We start from the raw sequence: 21,777 nt of genomic DNA, 5'->3' as shown, positions 1-21,777 counted from the left end.
ATACATTGAACACCAGAGAGCTCACCCCGGATATTATGATTAGGAAGTTGTCGTCTATCTACTCTCTGATTAAAATTCTAATTAAAGTTCTGAAGCAAAGCTCTGTAATAACGCCTCTGTACAGCAGCAGGTACGAGTGCAAGAGTCGCTCCAGGCACCTTCATCTCACACATTTGGATTAACTATTGATTAAGCCTTATTTGCTTAAAAATTAATTAGAATTGAAAAGGAGCTCTCCTTTGCATAGCAAGTCCATTTAAATTCCCAAATTATTCCCTATTTGCATAATTCAATACTATTGGTATTATCCATATTAGCATAAAACATTGTCCTCTCCCTATCATGCAGCCACACACGCCTTGTGTTCTCATGTAGTGAGATGAAGGATGAAGAACTTTAAGAATATTCTCTTTTAACTTTCTTTTGGAAGAATGACATTTTTTAAATGTCCAAGAACATTTTGGCGATTGCAAAGTAATACTAATAAATTGTCATCTATGTCAATGTCCAGTGCCCTAAATCACACTAAGTTAGCAAAGAACAAAAATGTAAATGTAATGATTTAATAATAGTGTGGGCTTCTGCCTATTATGCACGATAAATAATGAATTATCTTGCTATTATTTAATTACTTTCATCAATCAACATGTTTGTTGACATTCATATTCGGGAGTGCAGATGAAAATACCCTACATATAAGATTTTATCTGGCATTTACTGTAATATTTCAATAATTAGGCCAAATTATAGAGACAAGATGAGCTGCAGCTAATGTCTTTGTCTCTATTTGGAATAGCATACTACGACAACTCGCAGTATAGGCAGAATAAAGTACCTATATTTGCATATGCACAGTATGCCAAAATATGAAGTATACAACACTGAGCACACTACTGTTTGAAACATTTAGCAATGCCTAATGTTTGACATACTTTAAAAGAAAACAGCAGGCAGCAAACAGTATTTATATGCAGTATGCTAGTATTGAATTCAAATAAAAGAAAAGAAGCACATACAGGGGGAGCAGAGAGGATTGGCAGTGTAGAAGTTTGGAAACAGCATCCCTTGAGCGGCCATCAGATCTAAGTTTGGCGTTTCCTTGGAGGGCTCTCCAAATATCCCCAAATCACCCCATCCCATCTGTAGAGACACACAGAGAGTTATATGAATGATTCTAGCTTCCAGCTACAATGCATTTTTGTCTCATGGAATAAACTGGATATATATATATATATATATATACATATATATATATATATATACATATACGCACGCACACATACACACACACACACACACACACACACAGTGTTGGGAGTCCCAGAATACATGTAATGGGAATACGTATATATAATGCAAAATATAAGTAACTGTATTCCACTATAAGTTTGGAGCAGAAGAAATAGAAATAAACCTTGTGTAAATTGTTAGCTTTATGCTAAGCTATAATGCTATTTCTACCCATTTTATATGCACATGTTACCAGACACAATCATATCCAAGAAAATTCAAGTAATTTCTTTTTTTTTTCCTAGGGCAAAAATCTTAATCTTGATAATAATTTTTTCCCTGTAAAAATATCTTAAAATCCTTAAAACAAGATCAATTTGATTTATTTTGTTTTAGAAACAACACTGTATAAGATATTTAGGTTTCTCAGGGAATGTATTTTTAACGTGTATTTTGTCTTACTGTTCTGACAGTTTTTATAGTCAAAACAAGTGAAAAAAATCTACCAGTGCTGAAGAAGTAATCCAAAGTATTTAGAATACGTTACTGACCTCGAGTAATCTAATGGAATACGTTACAAATTACATTTTATTGCATGTATTCTGTAATCTGTAGTGGAATACATTTCAAAAGTAAACCTCCCAACCCTGCATATATACACATATATATGTGACGCTCTTGTTCTACCCGCTCTGTACGGGACTCGAACCAACGTCTCCGGCGTGGGAGGCGGGTGCTCAAACAAGGATGCTAAAGGCTACAGGCTTTAGCATCAGTCGCTAGTGCACCACTTGAGGTCAGGAGAGTGAGGTTTACACACTGCACAGCTATCTACCAGCTGGCGCGCGCACACACACACACACACACACACACACACACACACACACACACACACTATATAGTCTCTGTATGGAGTTATACCAAAAAATGATACACAAAACAAAACACAAATAGCATAGATCAGACATATGTATTTCCTTGAAACAAATGTATTGTATAGACAGTATTGAATTACACAATTACAAATTATATTTGATCAGAAAGCAGAAAAAAACAAGTTTTAGTGTAGTTCTGCAGTTAGTTGGTCTGTCAAAGCATCTCTTATGAGTTACAGGACTTACATCATCCATAAGCATGATAATGATGTTTGGGGCATGATGTCTTCCTGCAGTCTGACACACAAATACTGTCCATATCACACAGATAATCGTCTGATCTCGCAGAAGTGCCATTGTAACTTTCTTTCAAATCATCACCTGCTCACTGTAAACATAAACCGCAGCTCATATCACAGCTGTAAGAAAGTGCAACTCCCCAAGACAGTCTACATTGCAACGTGTGTTTGCACGAATCCCGAATAGTACTTTGAAAATAGTCACGAGGACACGGAAAAGTCAGATCGAACTGTAGTCATGTGACTGCTGCCTGTCACGTGACCGGTGTGTATCGCGTCACAATGGCGGTGTGTATAGCTGTCATCGCGAAGGAGGTAAGCGGAAACATTCGATTTTTGCGGACATATATTGTTGCGTTTATTTGAATTTTTGAACATGTTTAAAATTCGAATTCAGAACTGATGGATCTGTGTGAGGTCACTCCCCTTTAAAGGAATCTTTCGCGGTTCGAGTGATACGATCAAGGCGGTCCACATTCAAATAGTTGTGAATTGTATACATTTGCTGCATGTTTAGTTCTGTTTTGTAAAATCATTAAAATATATAATTTAGATATGATGACAGGTACAGTATCAGCGCAAATTAGGCTATGCACCTCTCTTTTTGTAAGAGTCTTTGAGCAGAACAATGTTGTTTACATTTTTCCAGTTAGATTATTCCTTAGTGGCATGCCTCCTCCTCTGCGTTAATGTTGATACTATGTTACGTTTATATTTAGGTGTTTCTTCAACTATGAGTTCTTTTGGTCCTGTGAAATTTTAGACAAGTTTATTTAATTTGTCTTTAATTTCCAACAGCTCATATACATGCATCACAGGAAACGTGAAAATGTGGGACAAGGGTTAAACATAACATTAAAAGGCATTCGAAAAGATGCACAAATGAATGAGGGCACGATACAAAAGTTTCAAAGACAACGTTAATGTAAACCTCCATACAGCAAAAAGAATGAAGTTGAAATCTGAAAAGTGACTTTAGTTGAATCATCACCCACTTACGAGATTTAAAGAGCTGACATTGTAGCTGTTATGTGAGATACTACATGCTATTTCATCTTAAAGGGATAGTTCACCCTAAAATGAAAATGTTCTTATCATTTACTCGCCCTCATAACATATCAGATGTGTATGACTTTCTTTCTTCAGCAGAACACAAGTGAAGATTTTTAGAAAAATATCTCGGCTCTGTTGGTCCATACAATGCAAGTGAATGGTGGCCAATATTTTGAAGCTCCAAAAACACAGTAAAGAAAGTAATCCATATAACTCCAGTAGTTTAATCCTTGTCTTCAGAAGTGATGTGATAAATAGGTACATTTTAAGTCTGTTTTTACTAATTTTTTTTTTTACTACTTTTATGATGCATTTGTGCTTTTTGGAGCTGAAACATTCTTCTAAAATATTAATTTGTGTTCAGCAGAAAACAGAAAGTCTTACACATCTGGGATGGCATGTGGATGAGTAAATGATGCGTGAATTTTCATTTTTAGGTGAACTATTTCTTTAATTTTGATCAGTATATCTATGGTTTTAGCATTCAAAATCACTTTGTAAAGAGTTTTGCTTAAAGTGTGCACATGTCTTATCTCTTGAAAATAAATTCCATTTGTTTTTTTTATATTAGAGTATTATAATGTGTTCACATACAGTACATTTGTAGGTCTGGCTGAAATATCAAATTACTTCTTAGGGATACCATATATGCATATGGCCTGGTAAAAAAATAAATATGTACCCTTAGTTTATCAGCTGTCTATTTATGAATTGAAAAAAGATATGTTGAAATCCCTGAAGTCAAAGAATTAACATAGTGCATACATACAGTGGTAACAACATTCTTGCCTGTTGTTAATGGACAGATTAAGTTAGGCTAGTTCATATTTATTTCCAATTTAATACAAAATAATTTGGATTGAAATGTTATGCTGAAACTGTCGTGTGTTACCAATAATAGCACTCAAGGCTTTTACATTGTTTTCATCTCTGCAGAACTATCCTCTGTACATTCGCAGCGTTCCTACACAGGGAGAACTGAAGTTTCACTACACAGTGCACACTTCTCTGGATGTAGTAGAGGAGAAGATCTCTGGTGTGGGTAAAGCCCTGGCTGACCAGAGAGAGCTTTATCTGGGACTCCTGTATCCAACGGAGGACTACAAAGTGTATCCTTAATAGTAAAAGAGTGAAATATCAGCAGAGGTAGAATTGGTTCTTTTTCCAGAAATGGTTCCATTTTTAAAGAAATACTGAAACCGCGTGATCATTGCGTTCGGTTCTGGAACATTTGCATTTTTCAAATGATGCGAATGGAACAAAATAATATGATATATAACCACCAGAGCTGTTGTCATGATGATCATTGTGCATCTTATTTTCTGTCAGCTGTGCACATCTTCTAAACGCACCTTTCCATGACAAATATGCCGCTTTGCAGAAGTGGCACATATGACATGCATCACTGGGGCTGGAAATTGGCATAGACCTCCGGTTTGGATATTACAATGATATTTACTTGCCATTTTGGCATGTATTGCATTTTTTTTAAAAGTGCACACAGTCATTTTTTCCTATTAGAAAGTTTTACTCCTTAAGAAATGAATTTTAATTTTGAAACATATGTTTAAAATCATGAGATGAGGACTAGTCATATCAGTAACCTCATAAAAGCCGTTTTATTCTACATGGGGGAGGGTCTTCTCATGGGGGCTGCCATTTTAGAATCACATGACCAGCTGAATACTACTCTCTTAATCTCGGTAGTCATCTTGTTATTGGACACTTTCACTCTTGGATTCAATTAATCATGGCTGATTGCGAATAGTGAATTTCTATAATGGCATCTGTAACTGAAATCTATTGAGTTGAATTATGCTGCATTCACACCACTAGGTGTTGTTGTAAATCCAAAATGATGAGCAAAAAGTTACCGAGTGCACCTATAATAGCTATAACCTCTTATCCCACAACATTTTCAAGTAAGAAACACTAAAATACAAAGCGGCACAAAACTGCTCGTACACATCCCGGACGCTGAATTTTCGACAGCAGTGTGGGAAACGCAATTCCTTCCCACCTTCTCCAAGCCATCTCTTCATCTATCCTACCTGCACTCACACACACGATTAACACATCTCTACTTGCAGGCATTTTTCACACTACATTTAAGCAGGCTCGAATTGCTTAAAAACCTGCACTTAACCCCACACAAGTAGAACACTACAGGACCAGTCTCTCTCATCCCATTCATGGCGAAAAGACTTGAAAGGGCAGTTTTCCATCAGGTCTCTGCCTACCTCATGAAGAACAAGCAGCTGGATGACATTAGGTCAGGCTTCAAAAGTAGACATTCCACGAGACTGCCCTGCTGTCTGTCACAGAGTCGCTGAGACAGACGAGAGCTGGATCCAGATCATCCATCCTGATTCAACTGGACGTTTCTGCAGCCTTTGACATAGTCATCCATCAGATTCTACTGTCCACCCTCTCTACTCTGGGCATCACAGGAACTGTACTTGAATGGTTTAAGTCCTATCTCTCAGGAAGTTCCTTCAAGGTAGCCTGGAGAGGCGAGGTATCCAAGTCATATCAGCTATTTACTGGGGTACCTCAGGGCTCAGTGCTTGGGCCAATTCTCTATATACACAACATCAATGGGACCCATCATTCAAGCACATGGGTTCTCTTACCACTGCTACACCGATGACACACAGCTCTACTTGTCTTTCCAGCCAAACGACACCACAGTGACTGTTCGAATCTTGGCCTGTTTGGCAGACATCTAGGCCTGGATGAACACCACCTGCAACTTAACCAGGCAAAGACTGAGCTCCTCGTCTTTCCAGCCAACCCTGCTGTTGAACAAAACATCATTGTTCAGCTGGGTTCATCTAAACATGATGGTAACATCTTCCAAAACAGTCAGAAATCTAGGGGGAACCATTAATAACCAACTCAATTTAATAGACCACATCTCAAAGACAGCACGATCATGTAGATTTACACTCTACAATATCAGGAAAATAAGACTCTTCCTCTCTGTACATGTCACACAACTGCTCGTTCAGTCACTGATCATAACTAGACTGGACTACTGTAACTCTCTCATTGCAGGCCTTCCTGCATGTGCAATTAGACCTCTGCAAATGATCCAGAATGCAGCAGCACTTCTGGTCTTTAATGAACCAAAGAGAGCGCATGTTACACAACTCCTCGTCTCTCTCCACTGGCTGCCGGTTGATGCATGTATCAAATTCAAGACTCTGATGCTGACATACAAAACAGTCACTTGGTCTGCTCCAGCATACCTAAAATCATTTCTGCAGAGCTACGTTCCCACCAGAAGCCTGCGGTCGGCTAATGAGCGGCGCCTTGTTGTACCAACACAGAGACACCGAAACACTTTCCCAGACTTTTGGTTTCACTGTACCACATTGGTGGAATGAACTTCCTGTCATCCGTGAAGCAGAATCACACTCTGTCCTCAAAATACAGCTAAAAACACACCTTTTCCATGAGCAATTACTCATCAGCAATTATAAAAATATATGTATATTTTTATAATTTTTTTATATATGTATATATATATATATATATATATATATTGTTGTTGCACTCTAATCTGTCTTGGATGCTACTATACTGATGCTAGTGAACCTTTGCAATGCAGCACTTTTCGTACCACTGTCTCCTTTAGATGAATCGCTTATGATGTATTATTCCTCTTTTTAAGTCGCCTTGGATAAAAGCGTCTTCCAATTGCATAAATGTAAAACCAAGAAGTAACCATGATCACATAATCAGTGATGAATGTGATTCAGAGGTTGCATTTTTTTCCTGTTACATTACATGTTTACTCCACTTATGGTTAGGTTTAGGGTCTGGCTTGAAGGGTTCAGTTTATAAATCATGCATTCCTCTTCAGTGTATTACATACATCCTGTACAGCTGAAAACAACTCACTTTTGGCGCCCTTTGTGGACATTACACATGGTAAATGGAGCTCACGCGTGCCCATACGCCCAACAACGCTTACCATTTTGGCCACTGGGGACAGTGTTTCGCATCTGGGTAAGCACAGACCAATTCAATGTAAAGAAAAGGCAACCTACTGTTTCTGTGTGGCCTTTAAGAATCAGAACCAATAAATTCCTTATGATTCCCATCCTACTATTAACAATGCATGCTTTGCAGATTAACAAATGTTACAGCCTTACAAATAGATAAATTGCCAAGAAAAAAGATTGTCTAAATGTTTTCATTTACCATCATAAAATTCATATCCGTAATATATTGGACATTGGCCAACCTGCTCTCTAGATATCGACATCAACCACTAATCCTAAACTCATAAAGTTTCCAGGAGGGGGTATCTGCAAATCAAAATATGTACCAACAATATCTTAACAAGAATTCCAGGTATGGCTATGTGACAAACTCTAAGGTGAAGTTTGTGATCGTTGTTGATTCGTCCAACACATCTCTGCGAGACAACGAGATTAGAAGTGTGAGTTACATGCATCTGTTATGTGCAAATAGTCACAAAATAAAGTCATGCCATGTCAATCACACTAGGGTGTTGTATGAGTCATTTTTCTCACTCTCTTCTCAGATGTTCAGAAAACTACACAACTCTTTCACTGATGTAATGTGTAACCCATTCTACAATCCTGGTGATCAAATTCAATCCAAGTAAGTGCTTTTGGTGAATTTTAGGTAACACTATTTATTAACATTATGTAATGCATAAGATATCATGAGCTAATTGTTTTTTTTTTTGTCTTAATACTCATTTACAAGCACACTTTTGTTAGTTCATAATGCATTAATAATATAACAGTGCATCCGGAAAGTATTCACAGCGCTTCACTTTTTCCACATTTTGTGTTACAGCCTTATTCCAAAACATTGACATTTATGCATTTGGCAGACGCTTTTATCCAAAGCGACTTACAGAGCCCTTATTACAGGGACAATCCACCCCGGAGCAACCTGGAGTTAAGTGTCTTGCTCAAGGACACAATGGTGGTGGCTGTGGGGATTGAACAAGCAACCTTCTGATTAACAGTTTAGTGCTTTAGCCCACTACACCACCACTTATGGATTCCAAAATGGATTAAATTCATTATTTTCCTCAAAATTCTACAAACAATACCCCATAATGACAACGTGAAAGAAGTTTGTTTGAAATCTTTGCCATTCAGGCCAAAGAGTGTTTCATCAGAGCAGAGACAGTTTTCTGTACACTTCCCCAGATCTGTGGCTCGATACAATCCTGTCTCAGAGGTCTACAGACAATTCCTTGGACTTCATGGCTTGATTTGTGCTCTGACATGCACTGTTAACTGTGGGACCTTATATAGACAGGTGTGTGTGCCTTTCCAAATCATGTCCAATCAACTCGAATGTACCACAGGTGGACTCCAAATCAAGTTGTAGAAACATCTCAATGATGATTAGTGGAAACAGGAAGCACCTGAGCTCAATTTTGAGTGTCATGGCAAAGGCTGTGAATACTGATGTACATGTGATTTGTTTTCTTTTTAATACATTTGCAAAGATTTCAAACAAAATCTCACGTTGTCATTATGGGGTGTTGTTTGTAGAATTGAGGACAATAATGAATTGAATCAATTTTGGAATAAGGCTGTAACATAAAATGTGGTATGACTGAATACTTTCCAGATGCACTGTACAACTAATGTTAATGCACACAACCTTTAATGTAAAAAAAAATAATAATTTTGTACATGAAGAAATTAACATTTAACAAGATAAATAAATGTAAAAGTATTACTCATTAATGTTAACAATTGTTAAATAATACAACCTTACTGTAAAGTGTCACTGTATTTTGAATATTGTGTGTACCGACTGATCCTCTAATATCATGTATATCTCTCTCTCCAGGGTGTTTGATAGTATCGTTTCAGCTATGATGGTGCAGGCTTCCTGAAATCATTTCCTCTACTGTATATAACTTCACATCAGTGTCTGTTTGTAAAATCTGTCAAATGAAAATAAATGTTCATTCTTCTTTCAAGCTTCATTCGTGTTTAATGAAATGACTTGTGTATTTGATTCCATTTACATTTTAAGCACTGAAAAAGCAAAAGTACTGAAATTGACAAATGTCAGCCTCTCACAGGCACAATATTCTTTCAAAGAAAGAAACTGTATAAAATAGAAATAAAATTGTAACCACTAAAGTCTCGTCTCTGTTTTGTAGTGACATACTCAAAAGTTATGTGGACAAATACACGGAGGTCTATTCAAAAAAAATAAAGATGTAGAATTAGAGTGAGCTCCCTTTACACAGCTACTGAAAAACCAAAACAAAATGAGCACCAACAAGTGCTTTGGACAAAATGAGAAAAAAAAAAAAAAAAAAGTACTATTGTGTTTTTAATATCAAAAAGAATCAATCCAAGGATGAGCTCTTCCATTTTCCCTGAAACAAAAAGTAGATATTGTTTATGGCATCTCAAAACCAAATGCATTTATGAAGAGATGTACAAATTTGCAATGAAACTCTTGTATGAAGGAATGGTGAAAATGTTATAATTTACTCACCCTCGTGTTGTTCCAAACCAGTAATGTTTAAAGCGGAACACAAAACAAAAAAAGAGCCATGAGTGGCAATTATCGGGGTCCAAGCAGTATTGGAAAAATGGGTTTATTTTACCCAAATTGCCAATTTTCACCAACCAGCACCTCGGAGTAACATTGAGATGATGTTCTTCTCTACACAATTGTACTGAACGGTAATGAGTTACCGTAGACTGTCAGTTCGAACCAGTCTGGCCATTCTCTGTTGACCTCTCATCAAGGCAGAACTGCCGCTAACTGGATGTTTTTGGTGTTTGGCACCATTCGAGGTAAATTCTAGAGACTTGTGTGAAAATCCCAGGAGATCAGCAGATATAGAAATACTCAAACCAGCCCATCTGGTACCAACAATCATGCCCCAGTCCAAATCCCTGAGATCAAAAAATATTTTCTCAATTCTTATGGTTGATGTGAACATTAACTGAAGCTCCTGACACATATCGTCATGATTTTAGACACTGCACTTCTGCCACACGATTGGCTGATTAGATAATCACATGGATGATTGTTGGTGCCAGACGGGCTGGTTAGACCATTTCTGTAACTGCTGATCTCCTGGGATCACAATTGAAATTATAGGCAGGTGAAATTTTCTTGGCTGTTTGCCGCTATGTTTTTTATTTTATTTCCACTTGATACTTTAGGATGTGCTAGCTAGCACTTGTACCAAATCACCACCACATCCAATTTTAACTTCCTCGATCAAATGGTTGCAAAGTTAAGCATTATTATGAGTATCCTCAGAATGTCCTTATTATTAAAGCATACAAAGTCTCATGCATTTTTTTTTTTTTGTTGCATTTGGCAGACGCTTTTATCCAAAGCGACTTACAGTGCACTTATTACAGGGACAATCCCCCCCGGAGCAACCTGGAGTTAAGTGCCTTGCTCAAGGACACAATGGTGGTGTCTGTGGGGATCAAACCAGCAACCTTCTGAATAACAGCTATGTGCTTTAGCCCACAACACCATCACTCAGCACATTTGTAGTCGTCTCTAATCTGCAAAAATACCTTTTGGTCAGGAAGGTCTCTAGATGATGCATGCCAAATTTTATGCAAATCCGACAAACGGCATCGAGTAGTTCGAAAAATGTAAAAAGGTGCAAAGTTTTTGTAGAGTAATATGGAGATTTTTTTTTTGGCGGAAAGGAGAATTTAGATTTTACTGCTTACTTCTCTAGCATTTTGAGCAAAAACAAATGTGCTTATAATAGCACCAACAAGTGGCAGGCACATGTCATTTCACTTGCCAGAAATTGCATCAATTATTACCGGTCTGTCTTAATACAATGGCCGTTGACAGTGATTCATAAGAGTGGCTCATTATGTGAGAACTTATTTTGGCACTAAACAATGCAAGTCTTCATGTGAACGAGCTTCTCTCAGCACTCATGAATACGCAAAGGACATCAAGATTGTCACTGAAAACTGACTTCCATTCAATCTTATACCTTTCAGAAGACTTGGAATATGATGCATGAGCAGCATGGACTACCTTTATGATACTAGAGTTATGATCAACTGCCATTGTTCTGTATTTGTAATTGTTATGTTCTGCTGAAGTCCTACAGGTTTGACACAGCATGAGGGTGAGTTTCAGGGCGGGTAAAAGGATGTGATTTTTTTGGGCGGGGGAGCGTTGTGAGTTAAAATTTTAGGTTGAACCGTTCATGCAAGATACAACTTTGATCCCTTAGAACACAAGACCCCATGAGATAGTTTGGCAAGCAGCGATTTCTTTCCAGTGTTGGGATTGGACATATTGAAGGGCTCATCAAAAAAGCCAGCAGCATTTAGTTCACATGAATTCTGATTTGCTGCGGCTAGAGGCCAAATGTTTAATATATCCAATGATGAGATTAAATCAATATTTTTTCATCCATATAACCAGAAGCAAAAGGATTTAACTATAATTAAAGGAATAAGTCACCCAAAAATAAAAATTCTCATCATTTACTCACTCTTATGCCATACCAGATGTGTGTGACTTTCTTCAGCAGAACACAACTGAAGATTTTTAGAAGCATTTCTCAGTTCTATTGATCCATACAATGCAAGTGAATGGTGACCAAACCTTTAAACTCCAAAAATCACAAAAGTCGGCATAAAAGTAATCCATATGACTCCAGTGGTTAAAGCAATGTCTCCAGAAGCTATTTGATAGGTGTGGGTGAGAGACAGAACAATATTCAAGTCCATTTTTACTCCAAATTGTCCGCCCTGCTCAGTCAAGCTGCACATCAACTTTCACCTTCACATTCTTCTTGTTAATGGCAATTCATGTTCTTCCTGCATACACCCCACAATATCATTTCAGAAGACATGGATTACTTTTAAGCTGCCTTTTGTGACTTTTGGAGTTTAAAGGTTTGGTCACCATTCACTTGCATTGTATGGACCTACAGAGCTGAAATATTCTTAATTTTTAATGTGTTCTGCAGAAGTCATACACATCTGGGAATTTTCATTTTTGGGCAAACATTTTATATTTTATTTTATTTTTTTAAATACAGTGCTGTGAAAACGTATTAGTCCCCATCCTCATTTCTTCTGTTTTTGTGTAGATCTCATCTCTAAATTGTTCAAATAAATAAAACAATCTATAACATCAAACAAAAGGCAATCCGAGTAAACAAAATAGTTAATGATAGTGTTATTTATTGAAGCAAATAAATATATTTTTACCAATATTTTACCCCATTGGTCACTAAATCCCCAAATCTATGAAACTGCATTTATAATGGGTTTCAGCTGGACTAGACACACCCAGGTCTGTTTACTGCAAACCCTGTTCAATCAAATTGACACCTAAATACAACTTTTTCTGCAGCATGAAATTGGCTAAAAAGGTCTCACCCAGTAGCACACTATGCTAAGGATGAAAGAAATTCCAGAAATTAGGAAAAAAGTTGATTGAAATGCATCAGTCTGGGATGGGTTACAAAGCTAAACCTATGCCAAGGCTCTGGGACTCCAAAGAACCACAGTGAGACATTATCTCCAAATGGAGAACAACTGGCACAGTAGTTGACCTTCCCAGAAGTGGCACAGCGACAACTCATCCAGGAAGTCACAAAAAAAGCCAAGGACAACAGCAAAGGAACCGCAGGCCTCTCTTGCATCAATAAATGTCACAGTTCGTGACTCCTCTATCAGAAAGGCACTGGCCAAAAATGGCATCCATGGAAGTGTGACGAGGCGAAAACCACTAGGGCTGGGATAAACGATTATTTTTTAAACGATTAATCTAGCGATTTATTTTTTCGATGCATCGATTAATCTAACGATTCATTTTTTTCAGTCCGATTCGATTAATCGACTTGACAACACCGGAAATACCGGTTTCATCGGGGGTGGGGGTGTATAAAATGTAAAAAACATTTGCCGGGAGTTTGATTGACTGGCGATCTGATCAATCAATCATAATACGCCATTTTTGTCCAACAAAGTAGTCAGGAGAGAGAAGATTAACGTCGGTGGATTTGAATAATGGATTGTAGGCTACTGTACTGACATCTTTCCGCGGTTAAAACAACAGTCCTTCTGATGTAGGCTACATTCACGTTTAGCCTATTTGATGCTATAAATTCACCAAGGAAAAGATGATCGGTTCACGAGCAGCTTTAACTGAGGCAATCTGTCACGACACATTAAAGAGCCACAAAATAACAGGCCTATTAATGGTTTAATTTTCTTTGAATGACCAAATTTGAAAGTTGAGACTTTATTAAATGTTACCTGCTTGGTCCTGTCTGTCAGCGCGTTGTCAGTGTCCTCTATGTATTTTTCATGACATTCATAGCTATAAGCGCATCATTAATAGCTATAAGCGAAAACTTTAGGTGTCGACAACGTATTATAGCCTACTCCAACATCGAGTGCAAAGTGGGAAAAAAAAAACTTACGGTGCTCTGTCATCTGCAGCTGCTCCCAGGTGGCGCCTCTTCAGGTGCTGGTGCATTGCCGTGGTGCTAGAATGGAAGGCCATCTCCATTTTGCAAAGACGACAGATCACGGAATTGTTTCCTTTTAAATGAAAGAATTCCCAAACTTTAGAGGAACGAGTGCATGCCGCCTTGCACTTCTGATAGTCTGAGGAGCCACTCGTGTTGGTACTACTCGCCGGCGCCGCCATCTTCGTTTTGGGTCCGACGAATCGACGCGCATATTTTGCGTCGACGTATTTTTCGACGTCATCGATGACGTTGACGCGTTGTCCCAGCCCTACTACTAACCCAGAAGAACAATGAATGAGTCGTCAAAAAAAGGGGAACTGTTTGGAAGAGAGGGGTCCTGTTCAGGGGTGGACTTGGAAGAGAAATTGGCCCAGGTTTTTACATGGCAAGTGGCCCAAAAGTTGTTGAGCGCGGGGGTAAAGCATAGGAGCAAGTCCACCTCTGAATGGCTCAAAAGAAGCCAAATTAAAGTTTTAGAGTGGCCTAGTCAAAGTCCTGACATGTACCTGATTGAGATGCTGTGGCAGGAACTGAAACAGGCAGTTCATGCTCGAAAACCCTCCAATGTAAAGAAGAGTGGGACAAAAGACTGTTCTCTGGGTATCGGAAGCGTTTGGTTGCAGTTGTTGCTGCTAAAGGTGGCCCAACCAGCCTTTAAGTTTAAGGAGGCAGTTCATTTTTCACATGGGTGACATAGGTGTTGGATAAATTTTTCACAAAAAAAAAAAAAAAAAAAACATTTGAAAACTATATTTTGTGTTTACTGAGGTTCTCTTTGCTTTATATCTCTTTTGAAGACCGAAAACTATTTAGTAAGAAAACAAAAATAGATGAAATCAGAAAGGGGGCAAATACTTTAAGGAATTGTATATCTGTTAAAAGTTGATTTGTCAACTTTATTTCATGTCTGTTAGCCAGTGTACTCTAATAAAACTCTAATTTTGATTTCATGGGATCTTTAAATTTTGCAACTGTTTTAGTCTTTACGAAGTTTAAATCACTTTACATACGGACCATCGCAAGTAGAGATTTGGTGTATATGAAAGAGAAAAGCAGAAGACCATCAACACTCTTAAACATTCAAAGTCTCATATCCCGTGAGGTGGCAGAACTGACCTAATGAATTGGCAGTTTCTGAATGGGCTGTAAAATCTCGATGCACGGAAACCTCGTCCTCTCGGCCAGCCTCCACGCAAGAACCGGTCCGTAGTCCTGAAACCTGGAATATTCGTTCTTTTTGGCAATACCTGTATGATGCACAGAAGACCTTGTCTGAAAAACAATTTTTTTAGTCAACTTTGATTTATTCTCATGCCTTCTCAAACTCATAAGATTCTTCAAGGACATTTGACGTGTTTGTCCATATAATGCAAGTCAATGGTGACCACAATTGCAGATGTCAAGATTTATATTGAAAAAGACATTAAATTGTCCGTTTCTCACCCAAAATGATCGTATCATGGATTAAACCAAGTCATATAGGTTGCCTTTATGCTGCCTTTGTATTCTTTTTGGAGCTTGAAAAAGTGTTGGACCCATTAACTAATATTGTACAGCCATAACATCTCATACACCCTTCAAAATACCTTTGTGTTCCACAGAAGACACACAAGTTTGAGATGGCATGAGCGTGAGTAAATGAGAGAATAATCATATTTGGGTGAACTTTTAGTGCCAAGACAAATGCTTGATTTAAAGTGAGAAGTATACACCGATCAGCCACAACATTTAAACCACTGACAGGTGAAGTGAATAACATTTATCTCGTTACAATGGCACCCATCAAGGGGTGGGATAAATTATGCAGCAACAGCCAGTTCTTGAATTTCATGTGCTAGTAGCAGGAAAAATGGGCAAGCGTAAGGATCTGGGCAACTTTGACCAGGGCCAAATTGTGATGGATAGACGACTGGATCAGAGCATCTCCAAAATGGCAGATCTTGTGTTTAGTACCTACCAAAAGTGGTCCAAGGAAGGACAACCAGTGAACCGGCGACAGGGTCAAGGCCACCCAATGCTCATTCATGCACGTGGGGAGTGAAGGCTAGCCCGTCTGGTCCGATCCCACAGAAGAGTTACTATAGCACAAATGGCTGAAAAACATAATGCTGGCCATGATAGAAAGGTGTCAGATCACACAGTGCCCATTCTGACCCCTTCCCAAATGGGCAAGTGAGCATCAGAACTGGACTATGGAAGAAGGTGGCCTGATCTGATGAATCACGCTTTCTTTTAGATCAAGTGGACGTCCGGGTGCGTTTGCATCATTTATCTGGGGTAGAGATGGCAGCGGGATGCACTATGGGAAGCAGGCCAGCAGAGGCAGTGTTGAAAATGCTCTGGGCAATGTTCTGCTGGGAAACCTTGGGTCCTAGCATTCATGTGGATATTACTTCGACACTTACCACCTACATAAAGACTGTTGCGGTCACGTACATCCCTTCATGGCAACGGTATTCCTGATGACAGTGGCCTCTTTAAGCAAGATAACGAGCCCTGCCACACTGCAAAATTTGTTCAGGAATGGTTTGAGGATCTACGGGATGTGCTGGACCAACAGTCCGATCCATGAAGGCCCCACCTCGCAACTTACAGGACTTAAAGGATCTGCTCCTAACGTCTTTGTGCCAGATACCACAAGACACCTTCAGAGGTCTTGTGGAGTCCATGCCTCGACAGGTCAGAGATGTTTTGGTGTCATGAGGGGGACCTACACGATATTAGGTAGGTGGTTTTAATATTGTGGCTGATTGGTGTACTTCGGTTTTCCACATGCATCAGAAAAGCATGTTTTTGTGCGTCATCACCACATGCAGCTGCCACAGTCTGTACTAAAAGAGTGTCACAAAGCGGTCATAGTGTGCATGCATTAAACGCATATGTATGGGCTCGCGGTCAAAAAGATTATACCTTGAAAGGCTGTGCGCGGAATGGCACAACAAAGTATACCCTAGCCTATATGTTTAAATCAAACAAAGCAAAACTGGGGACTGTGGCCATGTTCGGAATAGCATACTGACATAATACGATTACCATTTCTATATAATGTGTTTTTTAAACAGTATGCATTACATCTTTTACATATTCCCTTTCCCTTTTTATTAGTTTTAATCCATTTTTAAATTAGACTTTCTTATTTGTGTTCCTTCCAATTTATATTCTTAAATTATTTTAAAATGTTACTTGATGCATTTACTTTCTCTATATCATGTCTTTGTAAAGCACTTTGAGTTACCTTTGAATAGTAATAATGCGTTTTATTTATATAGAACCTTTCCACAACCTCAAGGACACTTTACACTCCATATACATTTAACAGGACAAAATACATTAATATACATTTCAATAGAAGTTACAATCTCAATTACAAAAGGGGGAACTAAAACATCAATCAGTAATAGACCGATAATGCGCTGAGAAAAGATGCGTTTTAAGATAGAAGTGGAGGACATGTCACGGAGGCTCTGAGGTAGAGAGTTCCACTGTTTAGGTGCATAGAAGTCTAGGGACAGACAACAATCTGGAATCAGAAGAATGAAGAGTGCGTGCTGGTGTGCATGGATGCAGCAGATCACATATATAATAAGGTACCAGGTCATTGAGACCCTTGTATGTCAGGAGAAGAATTTAAAATTTAATACGGCATTAGACAGGCAGCCAGTAAAGACTAAACCAGATGGGAGTAATGTGTGCAGAACGCTTGGTGTTAGCGAGACTTCTAGCTGCAGAGTTTTGGATGTATTGTAATCGACCAATAGTTTTAGCTGGTAGGCCAGTAAAGAGGTAGTTACAGTAGTCGAGACGTGATGATATGAAAGCATGACCTAGCGATTCTGCATCCTTCAAACTGAGAATGGTGCAAAGTTGTGAAAGAGATGGATCGAAAGTGATTCCCAGATTCTTAATGGTTTTAGAGGGTTTGGTCAGATTTGGGTTTGCTGTCCTTTTCTGCATATCGCGGCGCAGTTTTGTGGTCCGTTCTGCATAACGCGGTGGCTCATTTTAGCTTATCGCGTCCCATTCGGCCCGTTCTGCGACCGACCCACTGGCCCACTCGGTTCTCCCGATGGCAGGTGCGCCTCTGATCGGCCCCAAAGTGCGTCGGCCCACCGGGAAAATGCCCGGTATGCCAGATTACCAGTCCAGCCCTGGTGCAACAACAATAAAATTCCCTTATGTGCACTGCACAGTATCAATGTCAGCTGTGATTTTCTTTTTAGCACCGGCCAATAGTTACGTTTATCGTCAACAATTAACTTTTTTTTTTTTTTTTTTAAAATACATACAACGAGCTGATATCATATGCCATTGTAGCATACTACTGTTTGAAAGGTTTGTTGCAGAATGCATACCATCTCACATATACAAACGTATACGGTGTATCCAGTACAGTTTTCAGTGTACTAATAATCTCTAAGCATATGGTACATTGTAAAACATTTTCCTGACTCACCTTAATGACACGGCCTCTGAAAAGTGTTTCATCTAAAGTCATTGCGGTCCGCACTGAATCTCTCTCTGAGAACTCAATGTAAGCGAAACTACAGGAACAAAAATATACCAATAAAACATACTTTTGTTATAAAAAAAAAACTATACTGCTTTGAAGCCAGATGGCTACTTACCCTTTCGGATGGCCTGTGAATCTGTTATATGGGATTGTTACTCTGTTCACATGGCCACATACATTAAAGTACATCTCCAATTCATCTGCGGTTGCGCCGTAATCCACCTGCCATTTGAAAAGCTTTACAAGCATACACTGGAATACGTTCAAATAGGACACCATATGTAAAGTCCAACTATCTGTTCTGCTCTTTGAATTAACTGTGAGAAAATAGAGATGTGAACATGGCAAGCAGCTTACGTTGCCCACATAGATGGATCTCTTGTCAGCATCTATTCTGTCTTCATGGGTCATACTGTAGAACAATCCTGAGGAAAGGCAAATATTGTATTCTTATGAACTCTAAATGGGGGAAACAAGAGTTCACAGTTCCAATAACGAAACGAGTTATTGATTTGGCCATTATAGAAGTGCAGATTATAGAAGTGTAAGACCATGTCAGATTTAACACCTACATTCAATGAACTTGCCTTAGTACTTTTCAGGCATTCTGTACACGGGTGAACTACGGACACTTAACACTGCCAGCATTTACATTATTTTTTTAGGCAGACGCTGTTATCCAAAGTGACTTACGGTGCATCCAATTCATACATTTTATCGGTATGTGTGTACTGGGAATTTAACCCATGACCATGCTCTGACAGATGAGCTACAGGAACAAAGAAATATTTTGTTTTTAGCAGTTAATAAAGTTGAACAAAATGTGTGTGTTTTTCTTTTTATTAATGGTACATAGTTGTATATATGTACTGGGGCAATGTAATAAGTGGCATGATTAAATTGGGGTTTTTTGTAGGGGTAAAACTATTTTTACTTCACTAATAAAAGTAACTTTGAAACAGTGAATATTTTATCGTTCAAAAATTAGCCCTATTCACTTCTATTGTAAGTGTCTCACTGTAAGCCAGATTTTTATTTATATATATATATATATATATATATATATATATATATATATATATATATATATATATATATATATATATATATATATATATATATATATTTTTTTTTAAAGGACGGGCAAGTCAAAATGACATTTTGGTAAATAACATTATGCCACAAATGCTGTCAATTGAGCTCAACTTGAATTCAGAATATTGCTTTAACTATAGGATTCACAGTTGTCACAGAGGGCTGCTCCTGTGCAGAGATATCCTTAGATAAGACCCCCACCTCGGGCTGCAGGAGAGCCCTTCTGGGGCATGCCTCATTGGGCAGTGATAAGACACTGTGGCCCAGCAGATGGGCTCAGGTGTGGGCCAGCTGGCTGCTCACCTGCCTGAGGGTTGTACGGGAACTGTCTGTCTGCTTCATACTGCTCTTCAGCCTCCTCCATTTCCAGTACACGAGTCTGAATCGCGTCCAGCTCCTGAAGAACATGATGATTTAACACACAAACACAACTCCTCATGTACCCAGAATTTTTTTTTTTAAGGAGTTATTGAGATCTTCAAGGTTTATCTTAATAATGCCACTAAGTCATTAAACTCGTCGCAAAAATATTTTTTTTACATTTTCTTTTGTGTTTGTATGGTTCAGTGTGACATGCTATATACTCATATATATATATATATATATATATATATATAAAATCATTTTAATTTTTCTCAATTAATTATAGCCTAAATGCAGTTATGATCTCATTAATTTAGGGTCTACATGAAATAGAAGTTGGCCTACCTTTAAAAAAATAATAAATGTTAATATAATTTGTAAATGCCCCACATCAAGCTATTTATTAATGCATTTACTTTTATTTATTTTTTATTTATTTATTTAAAAAAAAATAAAATACCTTAATCCCAGCCTGTTACAAAACAGCCTGCTATGTCAAAGTGTTGAAGAGCATTCAGAAATCGTGAATTTAAGAAGCAAACGGCGAACTCACGATCAAATCCGCTTCAATTATCTCGCTTTTGAATGGCTTTCACGTTAATAGCTGAGGCGTAATCACTTATATAGGTTAAAAAGTGTCACTTTCGTCATCAGAGTAAATTACAAACAGAATACAGTTAATCTGTCGTCTTCTTACATATTATTTTAAAGTTACCTGATGGGTCCACGCAGGTTTTAAACATCAGCCCTGAAAGTCTTGCCGCTGTTTCAACTCTTAACTAATTAACGCACGTGACAACTAATCAGACACTGGCGAGCGCGTGGGAAGAACCAGGTGTGACCTTACAGATAAAAACAAACAAAACATATTTACATTCACCTCATTTTCTTTAATTAAAATACTAGATTATTTTAGTAGTTTAGTTTTGGAAAGTGTAGAGATAAAATAATTAAAAAAATTAAATCACCTTTTATTTTCAAAAAATACTCTGGTAAAAAAAAAAAAAAAAAATATATATATATATATATATATATATATATATATATATATATATATATATATATATATATATATATAAAATTTAAATAATAATAATAATAATATATATATAATGCATTTTGTTTTAATCAAATTCTTGATTCTTCCAGTTGTTTTCTTTTTTATAATGTATAGGTAAAATAAATAAATAATAAAATCACCTTTTATTTTTTTTTTAAATACTCTAATAAAAAAAAAAAAAAAGAATGAAACTTCTTATAATGTGTAATAATTACCAAAACTACTTGCATTTGAATTATTCAAAATATTAAAGGTTTTTTTTTTTTTTTTTTTTTTTAAGGTGAAGATGGGTAAAGTGGAACAGTTAAGCTTGACCCCTGTTGTATCCTTAATTCCTTAAATGGTTAAAAATGATTTCACAGATTAGTTTAGTAAACAATTAACTTCCTGAGGTTTTAAATGGAGGGTTTTACATCGGGATGTGTGGCAGAGCTCATGTCAAGACCACAGATGGGAAAAACAATGGTAAAGAAAATGACAGAAACTTGAGGCAAATTAGTAAAAGTTGACTTAATGTTTGTAAAAGTTACATATGATGATTTATGATGAGAAAGTGTGTACAAATATATATAATAAAACAATTTTAAATAATTTGTAGATATGTTCTATACAGTCATTTTTCCTCTGTCCCACTTTACCAAAACTGCTTGAAAAAACATCTGGGATCTGCTCAAAAGAGGTTCTTCAAAGATTTCTTTTCCTCAGTCTTGAATATTTCTTAATGTTATCCTAGAAAGGTAGAATGTCAAGTTATGTGGCATTTGGATCATAATTAAAGACAA

The 21,777-nt window shown here is 37.6% G+C and overlaps 4 protein-coding genes across 5 annotated transcripts in view; 2 read left to right on the top strand and 2 right to left on the bottom strand.

Moving 5' to 3' along the window:
* The window catches only part of galns (galactosamine (N-acetyl)-6-sulfatase), a 43,679-nt gene extending 41,043 nt beyond the window's left edge, over positions 1–2,636 (bottom strand). For both annotated transcript variants that reach the window (XM_052125108.1, XM_052125182.1), the window contains exons 1-2: positions 2,352–2,636; positions 1,017–1,140 (exon numbers count right to left, since the gene is read on the bottom strand). In XM_052125108.1, the coding sequence (XP_051981068.1) occupies positions 1,017–1,140; positions 2,352–2,462 (235 nt within the window). In that variant the 5' untranslated portion in view covers positions 2,463–2,636. The remainder of the gene's footprint in view (positions 1–1,016; positions 1,141–2,351) is intronic.
* LOC127642770 (uncharacterized) overlaps positions 1–21,777 on the top strand; it is a 371,536-nt gene that overhangs the window by 322,089 nt on the left and 27,670 nt on the right. The window lies entirely within an intron of this gene.
* Positions 2,663–9,600, top strand: trappc2l (trafficking protein particle complex subunit 2L). Its single transcript, XM_052125339.1, has 5 exons — positions 2,663–2,719; positions 4,394–4,566; positions 7,820–7,907; positions 8,013–8,092; positions 9,311–9,600. The coding sequence occupies exons 1-5, from the start codon at positions 2,687–2,689 to the stop codon at positions 9,354–9,356; spliced, it is 420 nt and encodes a 139-aa protein (XP_051981299.1). The 5' UTR covers positions 2,663–2,686; the 3' UTR covers positions 9,357–9,600.
* On the bottom strand, positions 9,812–20,127 carry pabpn1l (PABPN1 like, cytoplasmic). Its single transcript, XM_052125327.1, has 6 exons — positions 19,876–20,127; positions 18,835–18,902; positions 18,593–18,699; positions 18,421–18,508; positions 15,084–15,214; positions 9,812–9,851 (listed from the first exon to the last, which is right to left on the bottom strand). Exons 1-6 carry the CDS (start codon positions 20,009–20,011, stop codon positions 9,812–9,814), a joined length of 570 nt encoding a protein of 189 aa, XP_051981287.1. The 5' UTR covers positions 20,012–20,127.

Source organism: Xyrauchen texanus, chromosome 1, assembly GCF_025860055.1.
Source record: "Xyrauchen texanus isolate HMW12.3.18 chromosome 1, RBS_HiC_50CHRs, whole genome shotgun sequence".
In the NCBI taxonomy this organism is placed as follows: Eukaryota; Metazoa; Chordata; class Actinopteri; order Cypriniformes; family Catostomidae; genus Xyrauchen; species Xyrauchen texanus.
The sequence above is the reverse complement of the archived record's forward strand: the minus strand, read 5'-3'. Positions and strand labels throughout refer to the sequence as shown.

What these genes read in the sequence shown, in the direction of transcription:
- pabpn1l (XM_052125327.1), bottom strand. Translation starts at nt 20,011, where the DNA reads ATGAGGAGTTGTGTTTGTGTGTTAAATCATCATGTTCTTCAGGAGCTG. An exon ending in CCCGTACAACCCTCAGGCAG is followed by an intron (nt 18,903 to 19,875) that starts GTGAGCAGCCAG and finishes GCCTTTCCTCAG; the next exon opens with GATTGTTCTACAGTATGACC. An exon ending in GATCCATCTATGTGGGCAAC is followed by an intron (nt 18,700 to 18,834) that starts GTAAGCTGCTTG and finishes TTCAAATGGCAG; the next exon opens with GTGGATTACGGCGCAACCGC.
- trappc2l (XM_052125339.1), top strand. Translation starts at nt 2,687, where the DNA reads ATGGCGGTGTGTATAGCTGTCATCGCGAAGGAG. An exon ending in CCAACGGAGGACTACAAAGT is followed by an intron (nt 4,567 to 7,819) that starts GTATCCTTAATA and finishes CAAGAATTCCAG; the next exon opens with GTATGGCTATGTGACAAACT. An exon ending in GAGACAACGAGATTAGAAGT is followed by an intron (nt 7,908 to 8,012) that starts GTGAGTTACATG and finishes CTCTCTTCTCAG; the next exon opens with ATGTTCAGAAAACTACACAA.